Here is a 22892-nt window from a genome sequence, read left to right as displayed (position 1 = left end):
GCAATCAGCAGAAATATTGTGCCTATCAAAGTCAAAAGTGAGACGAGACGGTGAAATTATCTGGATACGTTTAAAAGGTCTAGGTGAACTCAATTACTGGATGTTTTTAACAGACACCCAATTCCATCATGATTGTAAAGCTATCATTTGAAGAAAGCCTATGCACAATAGCACGAGAATGCCCCGATCGTGCAATATTAGATGGAGACAACTTTAACCTATTATGTATAAACTTGGACGTCTACATAATCACTGCAGTTGTAACAGAAAGGCAGTCTTGTGGAGCACTTTTGAACCGAAAACGTGTCTTGAGCAGCTAATTTGACAAGCCACACACAATAGACATTGCAGCTTCAACCAGACCTGACATTATCAACAGTGTCAGCATAGAGATAAGGACTAGCGAACATGATACCACGGTGATGGTCGTTGCTCGAGTTAAATTTATCGAGGAGGGGGGGGGGGGGGCGGGGTGCGACAAGGAGGGGGGAAGAGAGAGGGGTAGAGAGAGGGAGATGGGGGAGACAGAGAGAGAGGGGGGGAGATGGGGAGACAGAGAGAGAGAGAGAGGGGGGGAGATGGGGAGACAGAGAGAGAGAGAGAGGGGGGGAGATGGGGAGACAGAGAGAGAGAGAGAGGGGGGGAGATGGGGAGACAGAGAGAGAGAGAGAGAGAGAGAGAGAGAGAGAGAGAGCGGGGGGGAGATGGGGAGACACAGAGAGAGAGAGAGAGAGAGAGAGAGAGAGAGAGAGAGAAGAGAGAGAGAGAGAGAGAGAGAGAGAGCGGGGGGGAGATGGGGAGACACAGAGAGAGAGAGAGAGAGAGAGAGAGAGAGAGAGAGAGAGAGGAGAGAGAGAGAGAGAGAGAGGAGAGAGAGAGAGGGGGGGGGGGAGATGGGGAGACAGAGAGAGAGAGAGGGGGGGGGGAGATGGGGAGACAGAGAGAGAGAGAGAGAGAGGGGGGGGGGGAGATGGGGAGACAGAGAGAGAGAGAGAGAGAGAGAGGGGGGGGAGATGGGGAGACAGAGAGAGAGAGAGAGAGAGAGAGGGGGGGGGAGATGGGGAGGACAGAGAGAGATGGAGAGGGGGGGGAGGAGAGGGAGATGGGGAGGACAGAGAGAGAGGGAGCTGGGGGGGAGAGAGAGGGAGATGGAGGGGGAGAGAGAGGGAGATGGGGGGGGGAGAGAGAGGGAGATGGGGGGGGGGGGGAGAGGGAGATGGGGGGGGGGGAGAGGGAGATGGGGGGGGGGGAGGGGAGAGGAGTGGGGGAGGAGAGGGAGATGGGGGAGAGAGAGGGAGATGGGGGGAGAGAGAGGGAGATGGGGGGGAGGGAGAGGAGATGGGGGGGGAGGGGGAGAGAGAGGGAGATGGGGGGAGAGAGAGGGAGATGGGGGGAGAGAGAGGGAGAAGGGTGGGAGAGCGAGGGAGATGGGGGGAGAGAGAGGGAGATGGGGGGAGAGAGAGGGAGATGGGGGGAGAGAGAGGGAGATGGGGGGAGAGAGAGGGAGATGGGGGGAGAGAGAGGGAGATGGGGGAGAGAGAGGGAGATGGGGGGGGAGAGAGAGGGAGATGGGGGGAGAGAGAGGGAGATGGGGGAGAGAGAGGGAGATGGGGGAGAGAGAGGGAGATGGGGGAGAGAGAGGGAGATGGGGGAGAGAGAGGAGATGGGGGAGAGAGAGGGATGGGGAGAGAGAGATGGGGGGAGAGAGAGGGAGATGGGGGAGAGAAGGGAGATGGGGGAGGGAGAGGAGAGGGGGATGGGAGAGGGGTAGAGGGGAGAGGGAGAGGGAGGAGGGAGAGGAGGGGGGAGGGAGAGAGGGAGGGGGAGAGGGGGAGAGGGAGTGGGGAGGGGGAGAGGGGGAGGGAGTGGGGAGGGAGAGGGGGGAGGAGTGGGGAGGGGGAGAGGGGGGAGGGAGTGGGAGGGGGAGAGGGGGGAGGGAGTGGGGGAGGGGGAGAGGGGAGGATGGGGTGGGGAGGGGAGAGGAGGGGAGGGTAGGGGGGAGGGGGGAGGTGGGTGGGAGGTGGAGGGAGGTGGGGAGATGGGGAGAGGGGAGGAGAGGGAGGGGGAGAGGGGGGAGGGAGGAGAGACGGGGGAGGGGGGGGGGAGAGGGGGGCGTACTGCTAAATTTGTTAGCAGCAGGTTCAATTAATACGAGTATTACAGAGGTGTTTTGTGAACTCAAGTGGGAATTCCAGAGGGAAGGTCAACATTCATTCTGTGAAACACTATTAAGCAAGCTTCAATGATCAACATTTGAAGCTGACAGCAGAACGATTCTACTACCGCCAATGTACATTTCATGTAAGGACTATGAAGGTAAGATTAGAGAGATTAGGGCTTGTATGGAGGCGTCTAGGTAGTCGTTCTTCCCTCAGTGGAGGGAAAGGAAGTGAGGAATAGTGGTACACGGTACCCTTTGCTAGGCATCATATGGTGGCTTAAGATGTATGTATACAGCTGTAGGTGTAATAACTTATTTGAATGACATGTTCTGATATTTGTAGTGTGTTTCTTTGGTTGTGTTGGTTGAAATTACACAAATAACAATTAAAAATAGATAAGCTTTCTTCATACAGAAAATGCAATGATTCTGCTTATGGAAAGTAGTATCTTCAGTCTCCCTTTCAGATGAACATTAAGAAGTAAACTAAGAGAAATACTCCCACTACAATGTATTGACAGTAAAAATCAGAATAGTACAATTTGATGATACAATATGATTAAAAAACAGATACTTGCTCTCCTTTTACAGTGAAAGCTATAAGCTCGAAATGTCACAAATTTTATGACAATCTCAAGATGACAACCAAAAGACTAGTACACTTTTACAACACAGTTAGGAAACAGGCAGCTGTTTGCCCCGTTTTGAATGTAATCTGCCAAAAACTGGTCTCAAATTACGCGAAGGTTATATGAATGTAACCACAAGCATAGCAACCTGAAAAAAACATACAGCTCAAACGTTTAAAACCATAAACAGTTAGCGAACACTTTTACAATTATACTGTTGTAGAAGTTAATGAGGGAGGCAGGAGTGCCCAGTTTAGCTGAACTGAGAAATGCTGAAGTACACAGAGGGTGCAGTATGGTAATGTAATTGATTAACAGGTTAAGATTTTCTGTGTTGTATAACAAACACAACGAAGATAGGGTTTGGTCACAAGCTGTGACTTACAGAAACCAGGGAACAATGAGTTTTTATTTTTACTTATTTATTCTTCATAATTACAGCATATTATCTAAAAATCTAAAATAGGCCATACAAAGCGCTTTTCCTTGGACAGTTTTAAGTCACATATTAATTATTTATTTCTGATGCTTAACATTATTTAGAGAGAGAGAGAGAGAGAGAGAGAGAGAGAGAGAGAGAGACCAGTGAACAGAGAGTATCTATAGAAGAAGTTGTAGAATGTTCACAGATGAGGGTGAGAGTATAGCAGTGGGAGGAAGTGTGCAGGCACTCATTCCTTCATTAATAAAATATTTTAATATGTTTTCTCCTTACAGTAGCTTTTATTAAAATCGATTTGCAGAAAATCCCCGTAATTATGTGTGAAGATGTACAATACATTTCAAGAATTGACAAGGTAGCAACAGTCAGTTGCTTCTTACTCAGAAAAACTGCATCTAGAAGTAGAAATGTCTTGAAATCATAATGTATCTCTACTTTTCAGCACATTATCAGCAGTCCATGACATACACACATTTCAACAGGTGTATGTTTACACTCCTACTCATTGTAAACCCTATACGGTTTTTCTCCAAAATTAGCTACTGCTCTCACCTCATTGTTAAAGCCATGTTTCATCATTATGGCACTGAGTACTTCTCATTAACAACAATTTCTGCCTGATTAGCTGGGAGGTAACTTGCTCGCTCCCAATGCAAGCGGGGCCCAGGTTCGATTCCCAGCCGGGTTGGAGATTTTCTCCGCTCAGGGGCTGGGTGTTGTGTTGCCCTAATCATCATTTCATCCTCATCACTGACACGAAAGTCGCCTAATGTGGCATCGAATGAAATAAGACTTGCATTTGGCGACCGAACTTCCCGAATAGGGGCCTCCGGGCCAACGATGCAATATGCTCATTTCATTTCATTAACAACAACACCTTCAGTATTCATATGGGAAGCAATCTCAGCCTTGCTGCTGGTATACGAACTCTTCAAAGCGGTAAGACTGAATTTACTTCAAAAGGATCTCACCCCGGTTAACCAGATTTTCCTGACACTTGCTATGACACTAGCAACTGACAAAGTTGTAATGGGGAAGCAAAAATATCTCTCAAAAATTGTTGTTAACAATAGTACTATCCATTTACCATAGAAATGTGGGAGGAAAACGAAAAATCAAAATCTCTAAAATAATTAAAAGGTAAGGAAATAAGACACCATAGCAAGAGAATTTTCACTATTTTACCTAGCATTTTTGTACATTGGTTGAAGCTATTTTGAGTAGTCGGTCTCTCCTAAGAGTGGAAAAATACAGAAGTGCAAGAGAATTAATACTGTAAGTGCGAAGATAATTTTACTGTAAAAATTACTTGTCAAGTTTTACAAAAAGCACAGATTGTTCCAAGTTTCATTAAGAGTAGTACCTCTACTGTAACAACCACCACCACAACCACTTGCTACAACCAAATTCTAGTAAGTATTAACACAACAAACAGTAAATATTGTTATATCACATTCTACATCACTAGCCGTCATGCATTAAAGTTAAGGGGAAAATATGGTTTACGATGCATGGTAACTAATGAAAGTCTACAATGTATTAACAGCCCCTAACTTACGTTATTCTGATGTCCTGTGTCTCCTAAATGTAATGATTCTATAACAATGATGAAATTCTCTTTCATGTAGCCAGGATTCTGTTTGCCACCACCAACAGCAGTTTGAAGTAAGCATGATAAAAAACAGAAAGAACACCACGGCACAATTAGTGGGAAAATATATTTGAAGGAACATGAAAAATGGGAATGCAGGTGAGAAAGAACAGCAGACTTCTTAACTTCAGAACCTGTGGACAAAAGAAGCACACAAAAATAGAGAAACAGCTTGCCACAAAGCATTTCACTCACATTGTGTTGGTCACCTTTGTCTCCCACGTGCAATGTTTCAATTACCAGAAGAAACTTTTCTTTCATGTAATGAGGATTCTGAAATTTGAAAAATAAAATGACATAATTTAAACAAATCTCAAAGCATTCTATCTGACAGAAGAAGCAGCCAGGAAAGAACAACAAATTTTAAAAAGTCTTAGTGGTGTGTACATGAGATGGCTTACACAAATGGTATTTCAGGCCTCCAAGATTTCCTTCCGTCAGAGGTGAAGTGAAAGTGACTACAGGATGAGGGGTGAAGAACATGGAGAAAATAGGGCAAGGAAAGTGAAGTTCTGCAACTGATTCTGGGAGGAATAAAGCAAGGACTGCAAACAGGGGGGAAAGTGAACCTTCTGTCACCAAAAGCATATTTTGTTTTTTATCAACCATATCATCATTTTCTCAATGACACACAATAAAAACTTTCTTATTTACAGTTGTTCACTCTATACAAGTGAAAATATAACAATAAATCAATTTAAACATCCTAGCTGCTTCTCCTGCTGGATACTGAAAATAATGCTATATTTCTTTCTTGCAACAGAATAAAATACTATATTCCCTGTCCTGCTCTTCCAAGTAAAGCCATACTAAGTGTATTTTATTTGTTCCATTGCTTCTTCTGCCATGGGGAAAGTAGCATGTCATTATGCCAAGTATTGCAACACCAATATCTAATTACTTGCCACGTGATCAACATATATAGATAGTCTATTACAAATTTAATATTTCAGTCTAAAACTTGTTGCACTACTACTTTCCTCATTCAATTACTACTAACAATTAAAGCACCCTGAATGAAAGTCTATGTAATATTCCAAATTTCTGATATTTATATGAAGGAGTGCTCCACAGCTGCATAGACAGACACCATGAACAAGCATAAAATCACCTTCAAATGTATTACGTTATCCTTTAGAAAAATATTCAGTCTACCAACTGATGTGATTCAGCCTACTACAGCTCGCTTCCTTCCCAACCTCTTCACCTAGGAGTAGCACTTGCACCTTCTCTCCTCACTTGTTGGATATTTTCCAATGTCTCTTTCATCCTGTAGCTTTTTGCCCAATATGGCTCCCTCTAGTATTGTGAAGATTACTCCCCATATCTAAACATGTCCTATCATCCTGTACTTTCTTCTAGTCAGTGTTTTCCACACAATTCTATGCCTGCCAATTTGCAAAGAACTTCATTTATTATCAGTTCACTTCATTTTCAGCATCATTCCATAACACCATATCTCAAACACCTCCGTTATCTTCTTTCCCTGGTCTCTCACTGCCCACGATTAACTTCCATATAATTCTGTGCTCCAGGCTGCATATTTCTCAAAGTAGGGCTTTTGGTTGATATGACTATTTCTTGTAGTGAGGATGCTCTTTTTCTGTGCAAGAATGCTTCTCATATCCAGCTTGCTTTGCTCTCATGTATCGTTTTACCCCTGAGGAAGCAAAATTGCTCCACTTTGTCTACTATGTAATCTCTAATTTTGACGTAAATTTTATGACCAATCTCCTTTCTGCTACTCGTTATATCCATCTTTCTTTGACTTACTCTCAGTCCATACTCTGTGTTCATGGGACTGTTAATACCATTCAACACGTCCTGCAATTCTTTCTCATTTTCACTGAGGACAGCAGAGCAGTGCCATCAATAACTTATCGTTGATCATCTTTCACCCTGAATTTTAATCCCACTCCTGAACTTTCATTTCATTCAATACTTTTTCAATGGATCCCAAGAGGTTTTGGTCTTATATAAAATCAGAGAATAGATCAAAATCATCTATTCACTCATCCAGTTACCATACTGGCATCGAACGTTAGATAGCACAGAGAAGTCTGAAGAACTGAATTGACTCTTTCACAATTATTTCAACTGGGTGATTGGAACATGGTCTCTCCTTTCAATCCTTGTACAAATGTCGAAATGGAAGATACTGAGATAGCCAATCATGAAATTGAAGAGAAACTACAATAGTTTAGCAGTGGAAAGGCATCAGGACCAGATGATATACCTGTAATATTCTATGGAGATCATATTAAAGAACTTGCTTTCCTTCTAGCAACAGTTTGTCCTAGATTGCTGCACTAATAAAGGATGCCTAGTGACTAGTGAAAAGTGCAGGCCACATGCACACAATACAGGCCTGTATCAGCAACATCAATCTTTTGTAGCATTATGGAACATGTATTATGCTGAAGAATGACTTTTTGGAGAACAAAAAACTCCTCTGCAAAAATCAACATGGATTCTACAAACAAGGATGTTGTAAAACTCTGCTGACTGTTCCTCCACGGCATCCAAAGTGCCATAGACAACGCAAGCTGAGGCTGTGTTCCTTGACTTCAGGAAGGCATTTTGACACCATCGTGCACTGCTGTTCAGTGAAATAAATACGAGCTTACTCAGTACTGGACCAGATTTGCCACTGGATTCACAACTTCCTTGCAGATAGAACTCAAGTCATTTTAACACAAAAAAATCAACAGATGTAAAGGTAAGTTTGGGAATACTCCAGGGAAGTGCAATTGTGACAGGACCTTTACTGTTTACAATGTACGTAAATGATCTAGTATAAGACATCAGAAGCTCTTTAAGACTGTTCGCAGACAATGCAGTTGTCTGTACGAAAGTAGCAACACCACAAGACAGTACTGATTTTCGGAGTGGCATGCAGAGGACTGATAATAGTGCAGGCTCTGGCAGTTGACCCTTAATGTAAATAAATGTAATATATTGCATAAACATAGTAAAAGGAATTCACTACTGTATATCTACACTATTGATGAGAAACTGCTGGAAACAACTACTACTTAAAATATCTAGGCGTAACTGTCCAGAGCAACCTTAAATGGAATGACCACATAAAACAAATAGTAGGAAATGCAGATGCTAGACAGATTTACATGAAGACTGCTAAAGAAATTTAACTCCATCCATGAAGGAGGTGGCTTTAAAGCCAATTGTTCCACCAAGTCTTTAGCATTTTGGTGAACCTGGGAATCTTACCAGGTAGGACCGATAGAGGATATAGAGAAGCTCCAACAAAGAGCGAAGCATTTCACCACGGGATCATTTGCCGGCACGAGTGTATCACAAAGATGCTCAACAAACTCCAGTGGCACGCACTACAAGAGAAGCATTGTGCATCAAGGAGAAAGGTTTAACATTGTAATTTTGAGAGAGTATTTTCTAGAAAGAGCCAGAAAACTTATTACTTCCTCCCACATGCGCCTCATGAAATGAAAATGATGTAAAAATTCGAGAATACAGAAGATTACTGACAATCACTGCTCCCATGCCCCATCTGGAGTGGAACAGGGAAGGGGGTGGGGGGTGGGGGGAGATCTGTTAGTGGTATGAGAAGTACCCTCCATCACACACACCATTAGGTAGCTCTCAAAGTATGATGTAGATGTAGACATACTAAATATGTATGTCAGAAAGACTGCATCCTCACCTTACATCTTTTCCAATCAAAACACTATGCCTACACCACTACCTCTTAATTCTTGAGCAGTGCATTTGCTACACTAGTCACAATTTATTGCGGAACTTAAGGAGCTTCTCTCCTTTCTCATACATGCTGCCAAGATAGTATTCTCTATTAAATATGTTCTTAACACTGTTCCCTACAACAGTGTTCATATTCCTCACAAGTATTAGATTGTCATCTCCCTTTACATACCACATTACATATCCTCAAATACTTTCTCTACCTCTTCATCTCCTGCTTGTGGCTTCAGTATGTGTACCTCGACTACTGTTGTTGATGTTTGTCCTGCTGCAGATTCTGATGAGAATAATCCTTTAAGTGAATTGTTCATGGCAACTTACTCTTTTCGCTACCTACCTATACATTTCTCACAGACTATTCTAATTGAGCTGAAACACTGGAAGAAAAAAAAGTAATTTAATTTTTTTCTAATTACTTTTTTTCTAATTTCACTTCACACACACACACACACACACACACACACACACACACACACACACACACACACACAGACAGACAGACAGAGAGATTCTATTATATCACAGAAAGAGACTACAGATCTTATACTTACAGATATGACTGTTTTGCAATAAGGATAAGCATTCCATGCCTCTTCATGAATTTCTAGAGAGCCCTTTGGTGCAAGTAGCCTTATAAAGGCTGGAACTTTACTGGAAGAGAAATAAAATAAATCTATTAGCAAGATGTGTGCACAAAAAGTTAATCAGATCTAAAACACAATTACTCTATTGCAAATTAGTCAACTGTTTTGCATTTTACAAGTTTATCAACAACAGATGTGCATCAATGAACAGCATAGGTTCAGTAGTTAACTTGATGATGATGGTAATAATAATAGTAATTGTAGCAGCAGCATCAAACTGGGGTTTTCAGAGTGAATGATTGTAACCATAAATATTCCCTTTATATTTTCAATTTTCTGATATAATTTGTTGCCTTCTGAAGTTTGTGAAGGCCATTACATAAATTCAAAGGTGTAATTTTTTTATTTATTTATTTGGGGGGGGGGGGGGGAGGGGGGTGTTTACAACCACCATGATCCATGATCTGGCTAAAGCCAACGTTTTGCTGTAGCAGTGAGTGCACCAATTTTTCAGAAAGAGAAAGTTTCACCAAAATACATAAGCATTTCTATGAAGTATCTGAACTGTCATTTTTGTCAATCAGTTCAAAGGGCTATTCCTCTTTTGCTTGTGAGCTTCCATTTTAATTAATAATATGTCAAGTCACAAAAAAATAAAGGTAAATCAGAGCAGCACCTGTGTTTCAACTGTGAAATAATAATTGTTATAGTAGTGGCTCCTTTCCTTCAAATGACCAATATAACAAACAGGATAGTTTCAAAAAAGGAGTTGGGGATTTACTGAGATAACTGCTGTTTTCACAGATGTGAATACCTGTATGTGAAGTTACATTGCCACTGCTGCTAGATAATAGAGAAAAGAGAACTCAGCATGATGGTAATATTAGTCCAACATGAAGACTACAGGATAAAAATCACTGTGTGTCTAAGAATATTAATACAATCATTGAGCCAAACTGTACCTGACTTTTGGTCCACAAATTATGCTAAATTGAAGTGAGGAGAACATATTCTTTGGTAAAGCCAATACACTCCTTCACAGAGCAGAAAAATGGCACACTGAATTAATGTGCAAAGAAATGATGAAAATATTCTCAATTTGGAGAAAGTAAAATATATTATTTACCATGTTGTGACCAGTTTGAACCAGCCAGCTTTCATCTTCACGCTTTAGGCACATGCTAAAAGCAGTTTCTGTTGGACTGACTATTGTTGATAATGCAATGGATACCACATACAGCATGTGTCTTTAGTCTGTTAGTCAACTTGCAGGTTGAAACTGGCTACAACATTGTGAAATTCTCATGTGACTGTGTTGCAAACAATACAAAAATAAAGAACATTGTGAATGAAAACACTGGTTTCTTTAGGGTGCTGATATAACCATGCCACAAAAATATGTCTATATTTGAAAATAATAATGTACTATTTACAGTCAGGAACTTCTGACCCCCAAGTGTGTATCCTACATTACATGATTTCATTGATAGATATTCCCAGTGTTGTACCACTACTGTCACAAGGGACACTCGTTTTGCATTCACTGGTTTTACAGAAAATTTGACAAAGCAGCTGTAGCACAAATGACTGCATGATGTGACACAGTTGTTACAACACTGGAATCCCATTGTAGAGGAGCACATTTCAAATCCTCATTCTACCATCCAGATGTAGGTTTACAATTGCATCCAAAAGTGGTTTAGGCAAATGCCAAGATTCTAGGCTGTTGTTTCATCTCTGTTGATATTATTGTTAATGTAGCATCAACTGCTAACTACTCTCCACCACCCATATTTCATAAGACAGTTATGGCTGCAATGAGTTTATTAATGTTGTTCTCTTAGACATAGTTTGAGCTCAGTATTCTTTGTTTGGTAATTGTCTATCTGATAACGGCAACTGTGGAAGAAAAATTGAACTTTCCGGGGCAGGTTTTCCCATGTAGTCTGCATGCTGTCCTGGCACCATTACAAAACTTGTGGGCAACCCAGTAGAGTTGAGGCTATTGCTAAAGATGTACCAACAAACAGCGCACCAACAACTTGCCACCACTTTGTAGATCAGAAATATGAGATGTTCTAGTACACCAGTACAGAACACACAAGCCTAAAAACAATCTGACATTTGCATCAAAGTTTTCATAATATTTAGTTTGATCCCTGTATTAACAAAGGGCACACCGAGGGTCTCTTTCAGTCAGAAAGGTGATGGTTTGTAATAATTTGAGGGAAGTCATGTAGTGGAATCAAAGTTATATCTTGGATACCCAGATGTTCAAGATCTTCTTCTACTCTTAACCTACACTGTTCAAAACTATTAGGGGAATACATATATCAATGTCCACTGTGTTAAATCTATTTTGATACAGGCAGTACCTGTAGTCTCATTGCATAGCTTGAGATCTGCACTTCCATGTACAACAATTAAAATCATCTGTCATCTGTTGGCTGCATTGTGAATTCCAGTGTTAGGCGGCTCTTAAGAAAGTGAATATCTGTGTCCCAGCATTTTCCAGTAAAGTACACAGGTGGCAGTTATTCGTGGACATTGTATTGGTTGGTTGGTTTAAAAGAGGGAGGGAGGGACCAAACTGCTAGGTCATTGGTCCCTCGTTCCGATTAAAATAATTCCACAAGGGTGGGAGCAAAATAATCGAGACATACAAAACACAGGTAGAAGGAAGGAGAAAACCAAAAGAATGACAGAAGTGCAAGGAACACTAAAATGGACAAAATTGGACAAGAAAACCACAGAGAGACGCAAGAAACATGTAGCAGATATCAAAAAAGAGAGCCCATTACCATGGCTGGCTGGCCGTGAGAATAAAAGTGAGAAGCCAGCCACTCTGTTACACATTTAAACCTCCACCCTAAAAGCACTAGGGTGGAGGTCACAGAGGGACAAAGGACATGCACTAAAACTTAGATCAAATGATAAAACCCACCCTCACGAATAAAATGAAAACGAAAGCTGCTGCTAAGGCACTGTTGTCCAATATTGAAGGTAGGGTGCTGGGAAAGTTAAAAGTCTGCCGCAGAGCGGCTAAAAGTGGGCTGTGCAACAAGAGGTCGATGACTGTCATTTGTCAGCCACAGTGACACTGAGGTGGGTCCTCGTGATGGAAGAGGTAACCATGCGTTAGCCACATATGGCCAATGTGGAGCTGGCAGAGGACAACTGATTCGCTGTGAGTGGACCGCATGGAAGACTTCCACACGTTTGTAGTCTCCTTAATGACACTCAGTTTGTTGTTTGTACTGTCATGCCATTAGGTCTCCCAAAGCCGAAAAACCATGCGGTGTATGACAGAACGTAGGTCAGTTTCGGAGATGCCCATCTCCAGAAGCAGTTTCCACGTAGCCTGTTTGGCCAGCCTGCCATCTGCCATATGGCAAGGAGTGCTGTTCAAAATGTCCTCCACAAACATACGGAAAGCATTTGAGACCATCAGCCATCAGTGTAAACCACTTCACGGTCTCGGTACATGTCAAGAATCGAGAGGAAGTGATAGCAGAGAGCTGCAGGGTTAACGGAGTCCTTAGGGCCATGTGAAAGGTCCAGAAGAATCTGCAGCCTAGGTGTCCACCACAGAGGTGTACGTGAATGGACGTCGAGGAGAGGTGGTAACAGAAAGAACTCCAGTTCAGACAAAAGGGACCGAATGCGAACTGCAATCTTAAGCCCTGACCTGAGCGGCTGAAGCAGGAGATGAACTGCCATGGTTGGGAAAAGGAGACTGTATTCAGATGCGCAGAAGAACTATGGACGTGTGCAACATAAGTGGCGAGCAGTTGTGCATGCCTAACCTTCAATGGAGGGACTCCGACCTCCAGCAGGACACTGGTCACCGGAATCGTTCTAAAAGGTCCCATCGCTAGGCAAATGCCACAGTGGTGCACTGGGTCGAGTAAATGCAACGCTGAGAGCGCAGCTGAAACGTAAACTAGACTCCCATGGTCAATGCGAGATTGAACAAGAGTTCTGTAGAGCAGCAGCAGTGTAGAGCGATCTGTACCCCAGTTGGTGCTGCTCAGGCAGCAGAGGGCATTGAGGTGCTGCCAGCACTGCCACTGAAGCTGACGAAGGTGAAGTAACCAAGTCAATTGGTAGTCAAAAACCAGTCCTAAGAATCGATATTTCTCCAGTACAGTGAGTGGATCGTCATTAAGGTAAAATTCTGATTCTGGATGAATGGCACAACACCGACTGAAATGCATGGCACATGACTTCGTGGCTGAAAACTTTAAGCCATGGTCTAGAGCCTATGAACGCGCTTTGTGAATGGCTCCCTGCAGGTGCTGCTCAGCAACATCAGTACTGGAGGAGCAGTACGAAATGCAGAAGTCATCTGCATATAGAGAAGGTGAGACCAACGGCCCTACAACTGCTGCTAGACCATTAATAGCCACTAAAAATAGAGACTCAGTATGGAGCCCTGCGGAACACCATTCTCCTGAATACAGGGGAAACTATGGAAGGCACCAACTTGGACAGGGAAAGTACAGAGTGACAGGAAGCTTTCAATGAAAATTGGGAGTGGGCCCCGGAGACCCCACTCATACAATGTGGCAAGGATATGAAGTCACCAGGTCATGTCGTATGCTTTACGTAAGTAAAAAAGATGGCAAACAGATGTTGGCATCTGGAGAAATCTATTCAGATGGCACACTCGAGGGGGACAAGATTATCAGTGATAGAGCGACCCTGATGGAAGATGCCCTGACATGGAGCCAGTAGGCCACGTTACTCCAGGACCCAACCCAACCACTGATGCACCATATGTTCCAGCAGCTTACACAGAAAGTTGGTGAGGCAGTGGGGGCCGGTAGCTATCAACATAAAGTGGGTTTTGACCAGGTTTGAGATCTAGAATGATGGTGCTCTTCTACCACTGCAATGGAAAGACACCACCCCACCAGATCCGATTGAAGATGACGAGGAGATGTCGCTTGTAGTCAGATGAGAGATGTTTAATCAATTGTCTGTGGATTCGATCTGGCCCAGGAGCTGTGTCGGGGCAATATGCATGGGCACTGAGGAGCTCCCACTTTGGAAATGGGGTGTTATAGGCGTGGCGTGTAGCGAACAAGAGGACTTTCCTTTCCATCCGCCATTTGAGGGTGTGAAAGGCTAGGGGGGTAGTTCTCTGACGCAGAGGCTCGAGCATAGTGCTAAGCAGAATGCTCGGCAATCGCATTTGCGTCACTAGGTAACACATCATTAATGTTAATGCCCAAAAAGACATCTGATCTTCATCCAGACTTGGGAAGGTGATATATGGCACCCAATGGTCGACATGTACCTCTCCCAACACTCCTGTTTCTGTCGTTTTATAAGCTGGCGAACGCGAACACAGAGCCGCTTAATGGCTATTAAGTGGTCTAGGGAAGGGTGTCACTTATGTTGCTGTAGAGCTTGCTGACACTCTTTAATTGCCTCAGCGATTTCCGCTGGCCACCAAGGGACTGTCTTTCGCCGGAGGCACCCTAAAGGACAAAGGATCGGATTTTCCGCCACAGAAACTATCGCTATAGTGACCCGCTCAACGAAAAAAATCGATGGCTCCATGTGAGGGAGATTCAGTGGTGGCAGCAGAAGAGAAGACTTCCCAGTCTGCCTTGTTTAAAGCCCGTCTGGGTAGGCATCCGTGGGCATGACGCCAGGAGTGACAGGAAAGTGGGGAAGTCGTCACTACCACACAGGTCATCATTTGCTCTCCAGTGGAAATATGGGAGAAGGCCAGGACTCAAACCAAGAGATCAATGGCTGAATATAGGCCATGTGCCATAACAGAAAGTGTGGGGGCACCTGTAAACCTGTATTTAAGAGACAGAGGTCGAGTTGTGATAGTAAATTTTCGACCTCCTACCTCCACCTATAAGCAGGACGCCACCCAAACTAGGAGTTATTGCACATTAAAATCTCCCAGAAGTGGGAAAGGTCTAGGGAGTTGATCAATCAGTGTAGCCAATATGTTCAGGTCATCTGGAAGAAGATATACATTGCAGACAGTTATTTCCTGCATTGTTCTTATCCTGCCAGCCAAAGCTTCAAGAGGGGTTTGAAGGGGCACAAGCTCACTACATACTGAGTTCAGGACATAGATGCAAACTCCACCAGACACTTTGTTGTTGTTGCTACAGTTCTTGTAATATCCTTTATAACTGAGGAGGGTCATATTTTTTAACACTGAAGTTAGACCTTGATCGCTTAGAGACTTCTGGTGTTTAACCACCAGCAAGAGATGATTTACTATGCTTCATGGTGTGCCATCTGCCCTGACGGCATCCACTCCGATCAAGGGCCCTCCCCACAGGCGCCACCCAGCAGCAGCAAAGGCCACCTGACAGGATGGCAATTGCTGGGAGTCCCAATGCCCCAGGGTAATGGGCATCTACTCCTTGGCATACGTGGGGACTTAATGGCACAGGCATCAGCAGAGCAATCTCTGGGTGGTCAGGGGGCTACAACCAACAGGGTACATGGTGGCCACACCACAATGGACCGGCTACCATGCTGGATGTCTGGTGCAAACGAGCTAAGAAGTCCATTATCGTTGACAGCACAGAAAACGATACTGCACAGATGATGGAGGAAAACTCACCCAGGAGGGTGACCTCACCCTACAGCTGGAGAATGAGTGGAAGTGAAGATCCATATTGATGGAGGATGTGAAAGATCTCAGTACATGATGGACACTATGCACCATGTAAGGCACTCTTCGGGAAAATTTTGAAAAATGGAGGTCAAACCCTACAGGGGACCATCACATCAAGGCTCTTATGGTGGGCAGGAATACCTCGGTCCTATTCTAACGCCCGGAACCGCATTGAGGGGGGGGGGGGGGGGGCATTGTATTAAACCAAGCACATGCAATGCGACATCTTGACTCAGGATAAGTTGCACAAGGGCAGTCAGTTTGATCTAAAAAGAATGGACATTCTGTCATGTTACTGCAGATGCAAATGACACTCTGGGCGTCATCCACAGGTTGTGAACATACTACATGGAGGCATGCCAATACACAAGATAAGCTGGACAAGGTTGCTGACGTATTAAAACTACATGTAATGACTGATGTCTGGCTATCTCTGCATCATACAGATACTGTCAGCACTGCAAAATGACCTCAGGTGGGCCATAGGAGCCGCTGTGTCCGATAAGACTGTAAAGAACAGGTTACAAGAAAGGACCTTACAACAGAGGTATCTTGTTCAAGCAGAGGCATCCTGTTTAAGTACTCTGCTGGACATGACATCTTGCAGCTTGTCTTCAGACCTGCCATTCTCACACTAAGTGACAGCTACTTCATTGGCGAAATACGTTATTCACAGATGAGTGAAGATACCTTCAATGCAAGGTGATAGCTGTGTTCATGTGCAGAGGTACGTGGTGAGCAGTACCTGACAAATGTTGTCCAGCAAATAGAGTTGTCTATGTTTCTGTTACATTGTGGGGATCCTGTGCTGACAGCCATGTGGATCTCCTTGTCCACAGTCACCTTACTGTCAGGCACTACAGCAAACAGATCCTGTTGAACCATGTGGCAGCTGCTGCATTTGGTAGTGGCCATGTAGCGAGTGTCAGCAGGGATGTCTTGCAAAGCCTGGACATTGAGGTAATGGAATGGCCAGAGCTGAGTCCCGACCTAAATCCCATCTTGTATGTGTGGGGCCTGCTTGACAGATGTGTTTGTGGACGTCCTGTTCCACCACAGACTCTCCAAGCATACGCATGGGCTCTCTGAAGGCTGGGAACTTATACTACAGGGTTCACTCGACAGACTTGTACAGAGCTCACAGATGGCATACACATTACAGAAGCTCTCAAAAGTCCAGAGAAAAGCATCCACGATGATGGGATGTTTTTGATACTTGTCAGTCATTTCAATTCTTTGCATATAAGTGACTGAGGATGTAATGCTGTTTTGTAGTGCACTTAATTTGTGAAAGATAAAGATACAAACTGGTAACTTACCCAGTCCTCAATTATTGCTTAGTGGATTTAGGGCAGACACTCACAGTCATATTTGTTATGGCATAAAGTCAAGCACCGGCACACCAGTCGGGAACACGAGAGCAGAGAGGGCTGTGAAGAACCCGTCCGCCAATTGCACCCTGACCGAACCCTCCCCAGGATGACAAAGTGACAGCAGCAGCCTCTATGCAAAGAGAACATAGGCACTTCACACGACTGGCCGTGGCCCAGATCTACAGAAGCTTCAGGGTTAGTGGCCTGAATAGATGAGTCACCTATATTACTTCACTTGGCCGAAATACTAAATGTCTTTTTCCAAAGCTGTTTCACAGAGGAAGACTGCACTGTAGTTCCTTCTCTAGATTGTCGCACAGATGACAAAATGGTAGATATCGAAATAGATGACAGAGGGATAGAGAAACAATTAAAATCGCTCAAAAGAGGAAAGGCCGCTGGACCTGATGGGATACCAGTTCGATTTTACACAGAGTACGCGAAGGAACTTGGCCCCCTTCTTGCAGGATTGGAAAAGGGCACAGGTCATCCCCATTTTCAAGAAGGGACGTCAAACAGATGTGCGGAACTATAGACCTGTATCTCTAACGTCTATCAATTGTAGAATTTTGGAACACGTATTATGTTCGAGTATAATGACTTTTCTGGAGACTAGAAATCTACACTGTAGGAGTCAGCATGGGTTTCGAAAAAGGCGGTCGTGTGAAACCCAGCTCGCACTATTCATCCACGAGATTCAGAGGGCCATAGACACGGGTTCACAGGTAGATGCCGTGTTTCTTGACTTCCGCAAGGCGTTTGCTACAGTTCCTCACAGTCGTTTAATGAACAAAGTAAGAGCATATGGACTACGAGACCAATTGTGTGATTGGATTGAAGAGTTCCTAGATAACAGAATGCAGCATGTCATTCTCAATGGAGAGAAGTCTTCCGAAGTAAGAGTGATTTCAGGTGTGCTGCAGGGGAGTGTCATAGGACCGTTGCTATTCTCCATATACATAAATGACCTTGTAGATGACATCGGAAGTTCACTGAGGCTTTTTGCAGACAATGCTGTGGTGTATCGAGAGGTTGTAACAATGGAAAATTGTACTGAAATGCAGGAGGATCTGCAGCGAATTGACGCATGGTGCAGGGAATGGCAATTGAATCTCAATGTAGACAAGTGTAATGTGGTGCAAAAACATAGAAAGATAGATCCCTTATCATTTAGCTACAAAATAGCAGGTCAGCAACTGGAAGCAGTTAATTCCATAAATTATCTGGGAGTACGCATTAGGAGTGATTTAAAACGAAATGATCATATAAAGTTGATCGTCGGTAAAGCAGATGCCAGACAGATTCATTGGAAGAATACTAAGGAAATGCAATCCGAAAACAAAGGAAGTAGGTTACAGTACTCTTGTTCGCCCACTGCTTGAATACTGCTCAGCAGTGTGGGATCCGTACCAGATAGGCTTGATAGAAGAGAGAGAGAATATCCAACGGAGAGCAGCGCACTTCGTTACAGGATCATAAAGTAATTGCGAAAGCGTTACGGAGATGATAGATAAACTCCAGTGGAAGACTCTGCAGGAGAGACACTCAGTAGCTCGGTACGGGCTTTTGTGAAAGTTTCGAGAACATACCTGCACCGAGGAGTCAAGCAGTATATTGCTCCCTCCTACGTATATCTCGCGAAGAGACCATGAGGATAAAATCAGAGAGATTAGAGCCCACATAGAAGCATACAGACAATTCTTCTTTCCACGAACAATACGAGACTGGAATAGAAGGGAGAACCGATAGAGGTACTCAGGGTACCCTCCGCCACACATCGTCACGTGGCTTGCGGAGTATGGATGTAGATGTAGATATATTACTTCACTTGTATCAGGAACTGTATATACTGAAGAGATTTCTTATCTGCTTATCACCCTTTGCTTCCGGCACTTCTGTGTTATTGACGAAGTTAAGTATTGTCATTGTTCATTTAGTAATAAAACTCATTAATGTGATTTATCTGAATGTTGTCTAATGATCTGAGAAGGCAGGCTTCTTAGACTACACATGTTTGACGTCAAGGCAGGATTCAACAGTACTTCCTTAATTCTTTTGAGCAATTTATATAAATGAGTTAGGTGGCAATCTGAACAGATCTTTTTGCAAATGGTACTATGATTTACTGAGGAGTAAAATCACCAGATGACCAAAATGCATTATAAAAATTAGGAAGACAATACTGCATGTTGCAAGAAGTGGCAGCTCAAGTTTAACAATGAAAGATGTGATGTCCACTAAATGAGTGCTGTACTATGAAGTTTCATATTTTAGTTAGATGATAACACAAATTTAATGTGTGTCATTTCAGCTAAATGCTTACCAGTTAGAACTACGAACAACATAAACCGACTGGAACCACCACATAGAAAATTCTGTGGGAAAGAGAAACACAAAGTGATTCTGTCCATCCGTCTGTCTTCTGGAGTACTGGTGTGCAGTATGGAATTCTTACCCTATAGGATTCACAGTGGACATCGCAGATGTTTAAAGAGGGCAACTCACTTTTCATTACTGTGCGGTACAGTAGTGTGTGTCACAAATATGGTAAGTGAGTTGGGTGGCCATCATTACAACAAAAGCGTTTTTCATTGTGGCGAAATCTTTTCACGCAATTACAACAAAAGCGTTTCTCCTCTGAATGCCAAAATAATATACTGACTCCCATCCACCTTACAAAGAAAGAAATGATCACTGTGATAAAATATGAGGAATCAGAGCGGCCACAGAGAAATTTAGATGTTCATTTTTCCTGCAGAGAAATAGTCTAAAAGTCATAAGGGGCAAAGTTCCACAGGGTTAACTTCGAGATTAGAAAGAGCTCTATACCCACACTCCGCCCCTTCCCGTCAGCTGAATTAAGTGAGATGTCTATAAACGGGCGACAAAACCGACAGAGGCAAATCGGGCCGGGCGCTAAATCAATAGGCCGTGCAGCGGCAAGTTGAGGCTCGGGTTCACGTACTCCGGGGATGCCACGCACCCTATTTCCTTATAAGGCCACAAATCGATGGCCCGAGTCGCGCCGTGCCGCCCCAGAATTCGTCCAGCGCCTTGACGCCGCCGCCGTCACACCTGGCCGGCACGCTGGCGCTCAGCTGCAGAGGGGCAACGCGCCGGCACAGGTCGGGGCTCATCCCAGGCTGTCCCCGCCCCCTGGCCGTGGCTGACGTCAGCGATAGCAGATCCGCGCTGCGCCGCGCCGCGTGAAGTGCCCTCTGACGTCATCCCGCGCGTGCTGATGGCGGTATCCCACACCGCCCCCCACATACAACGCGCTCACCTCGGCCGCTCTTCAAATTATTTCGTACACCGCAGCGAACAGCACAGTGTGTTTAAGAAACAATGATTTGACTTCAAAATTCCAAATTGACTGATAAAAAACCTACTACAAATATGAGAAATTACTAAACACAAAATCTTACAAGTTTTTGCTACGCTATTACAAATGCTGTAAGTGTCCATCAACAACGGCACGAACAAAACCTAGGCGATAGCTAAATTCGTCATAAACTTCACACAATAACCTGCTTTTACAGAAGTTATGGGGGTTGTTATTCTGTTCTTGCTTTCTTATATATCACAAGGTAGACAAGAGATGAACACACGTTCATTAGCATATCTCCGTACGGGGAAAAAAAAAAAAAAATCGCATGATGTCGTATCTGGCGATCTTTGAGGCCAAGAATGCAAGGCTGTGTCTCGGGATCCCGCGCGTTGAGCTAGCTTCAAACGCTGCAGAGCTGGCTTTTTCCACAACTTCAGGAGGCTTCATTTTTTTAAAAGGATGGAGCTCCACTACACTGTCGGTTGCTCAATGACACACTGGCTCAACGCTGGATAGGGCCCACGGGACCCCAAAACACTGCCCTGAGTTCTTGGCCTCCGAGATCGCCAGATATGACTTCTCGCTTCACTATCTCCGACAAATCTCACCCAACCTTTCCCCTTACACTTTTGAAATCCCCTTCCCGCAGTTCTCGTATGGCTATCGCAACATGGACGTCCTTAAGGAGGACAACTCGCTTTCTACTTTCTGGCGGATACCATTCTTATTTCTGCTGTCTAATTTTCTCCATCCTCTCTGACCGTAACAAACTAGACATTTCGTTTAGGCTGCGTCTACCCCTTCCTATTTATTCTTATATAACCAACAATTCAGTGCTAACGCATAATATCCATCCTCTAAAACGCCACTGTTATACTGTTATTTTGCTCCGGGAGAACATTTTGAATTTGTTAAATCTCTTCAGACTCCTTTTTTAACACCGAAAACCTCCTACCCTCTGCAAATACGAGTGCACACAACAATTTTCTTAGGGATAATTAGACTATTGATTGAAATGGGAAGGCCACTGTCAATCCGAATGACATTTTCTTGACATAAGAGCGCCTCATTGTAGAACTAAAATCACTACTGAAACCGATGTATCGACAATCACAGCAGCTACCCTCTTCATGGCTCTGAAGAGAACCGCTGTCTGTTTTAATAGTGATTTTAGTTTCAGATTAACGCGCTCTAATACCAACAGGATTTTGCACAAATAAGGTTCTTGTTGGGCTGTACATCTGTACATCAAAGTAGACTTAAGCCTCTTGGTTTCAGCGTCGAGATTATAGATATCATTTAAATATAAAATTCAATAACCTACACGCACACTGACGGAAAAAATCGCAACACCATGAAATAACGTAGAGTAATGAGATTCGAGGGGTACATTTGTCTAGACTTTTTTATTATTATCTAATCGCATGGCTAGGGCGCCCCGTCGGGCAGACCGTTCGCCGGGTGCCGGTCTTTCAATTTGACGCCACTTCGGCGACCTGCAGTAGATGAGGGTGAAAGGATGATGATGACAGCGCAACACCCAGTCCCTGGGCGGAGAAAATTCCCCGACCCAGCCGAGAATCGAACCCGGGCCCAGAGGACTGAATCCGTCGCGCTGACCATTCAGCTACCGGGGGCAGACTGTAGACAACATTTAAATGATTAACATTGTAAGATCACAGGTTAATGTGAGCAGGAGGTAAGTCATTGCAACTGTGAAATGCTGGTAAATTAATAACCGGTGTAACCACCAGAATGTTGAATGCAAGCATGCACACATGCATGCATTGTGCTGTACAGGTGCCGTACGTCAGTTTGGGTCGTGGAGTTCCATGCGTGTTGCACGTGGTCGATCAGTAGAGGGACGGCTAATGCTGGTTGCGGATGACCATCGAGTTGTCCGATGTTGTATCATATGTGCTCGGCTGGACACAGCTCTGGTGATCAAGCAGGCCAAGGCAACATGTCTACACTCTGTAGAGCATGTTGGGTTACAACAGTTTTATGTAGGTGAGCGTTATCCTATTGGAAAACACCTCTTGGAATGTTCATGAATGGCAGCACAACACGTCGCATCATCCGACTGACGTACTAATTTGCAGTCATGGTACTTGGGATAACCACGAGAGTACTCTTGCTCTCACACGAAATCGCACAGCAAAACGTACCTCCAGGTGTAGGTTCAGTCTAGCCCGAAGACAGTAGGTTGTAGGCTCTCAACTGGCCGCCTCCTATCAACACACGGCCATCACTGGCACCGGGGCAAGACCAGCTTTTATTAGAAAACTTAACAGACCTCCGCCCTGCCCTCCGATGAGCTCTCGCTCC

General features: G+C 44.0%; 1 protein-coding gene across 2 annotated transcripts in view; it reads right to left on the bottom strand.

Moving 5' to 3' along the window:
* Nucleotides 1-22892, bottom strand: part of LOC124544838 (phosphatidylinositol transfer protein alpha isoform) — a 190982-nt gene that overhangs the window by 12637 nt on the left and 155453 nt on the right. Inside the window, exons 4-5 of one of the 2 annotated variants that reach the window (XM_047123542.1) lie at nt 9173-9272; nt 4791-4868 (exon numbers count right to left, since the gene is read on the bottom strand). In XM_047123542.1, coding sequence (XP_046979498.1) covers nt 4791-4868; nt 9173-9272 — 178 coding nt within the window. Of the gene's footprint in view, nt 1-4790; nt 4869-5078; nt 5157-9172; nt 9273-22892 lie in introns of both variants that reach the window. The other variant, XM_047123541.1, reaches the window with a different exon arrangement.

The sequence above is a fragment of the Schistocerca americana genome, chromosome 8, assembly GCF_021461395.2.
Source record: "Schistocerca americana isolate TAMUIC-IGC-003095 chromosome 8, iqSchAmer2.1, whole genome shotgun sequence".
Lineage (NCBI taxonomy): Eukaryota > Metazoa > Arthropoda > Insecta > Orthoptera > Acrididae > Schistocerca > Schistocerca americana.
The sequence above is the reverse complement of the archived record's forward strand: the minus strand, read 5'-3'. Positions and strand labels throughout refer to the sequence as shown.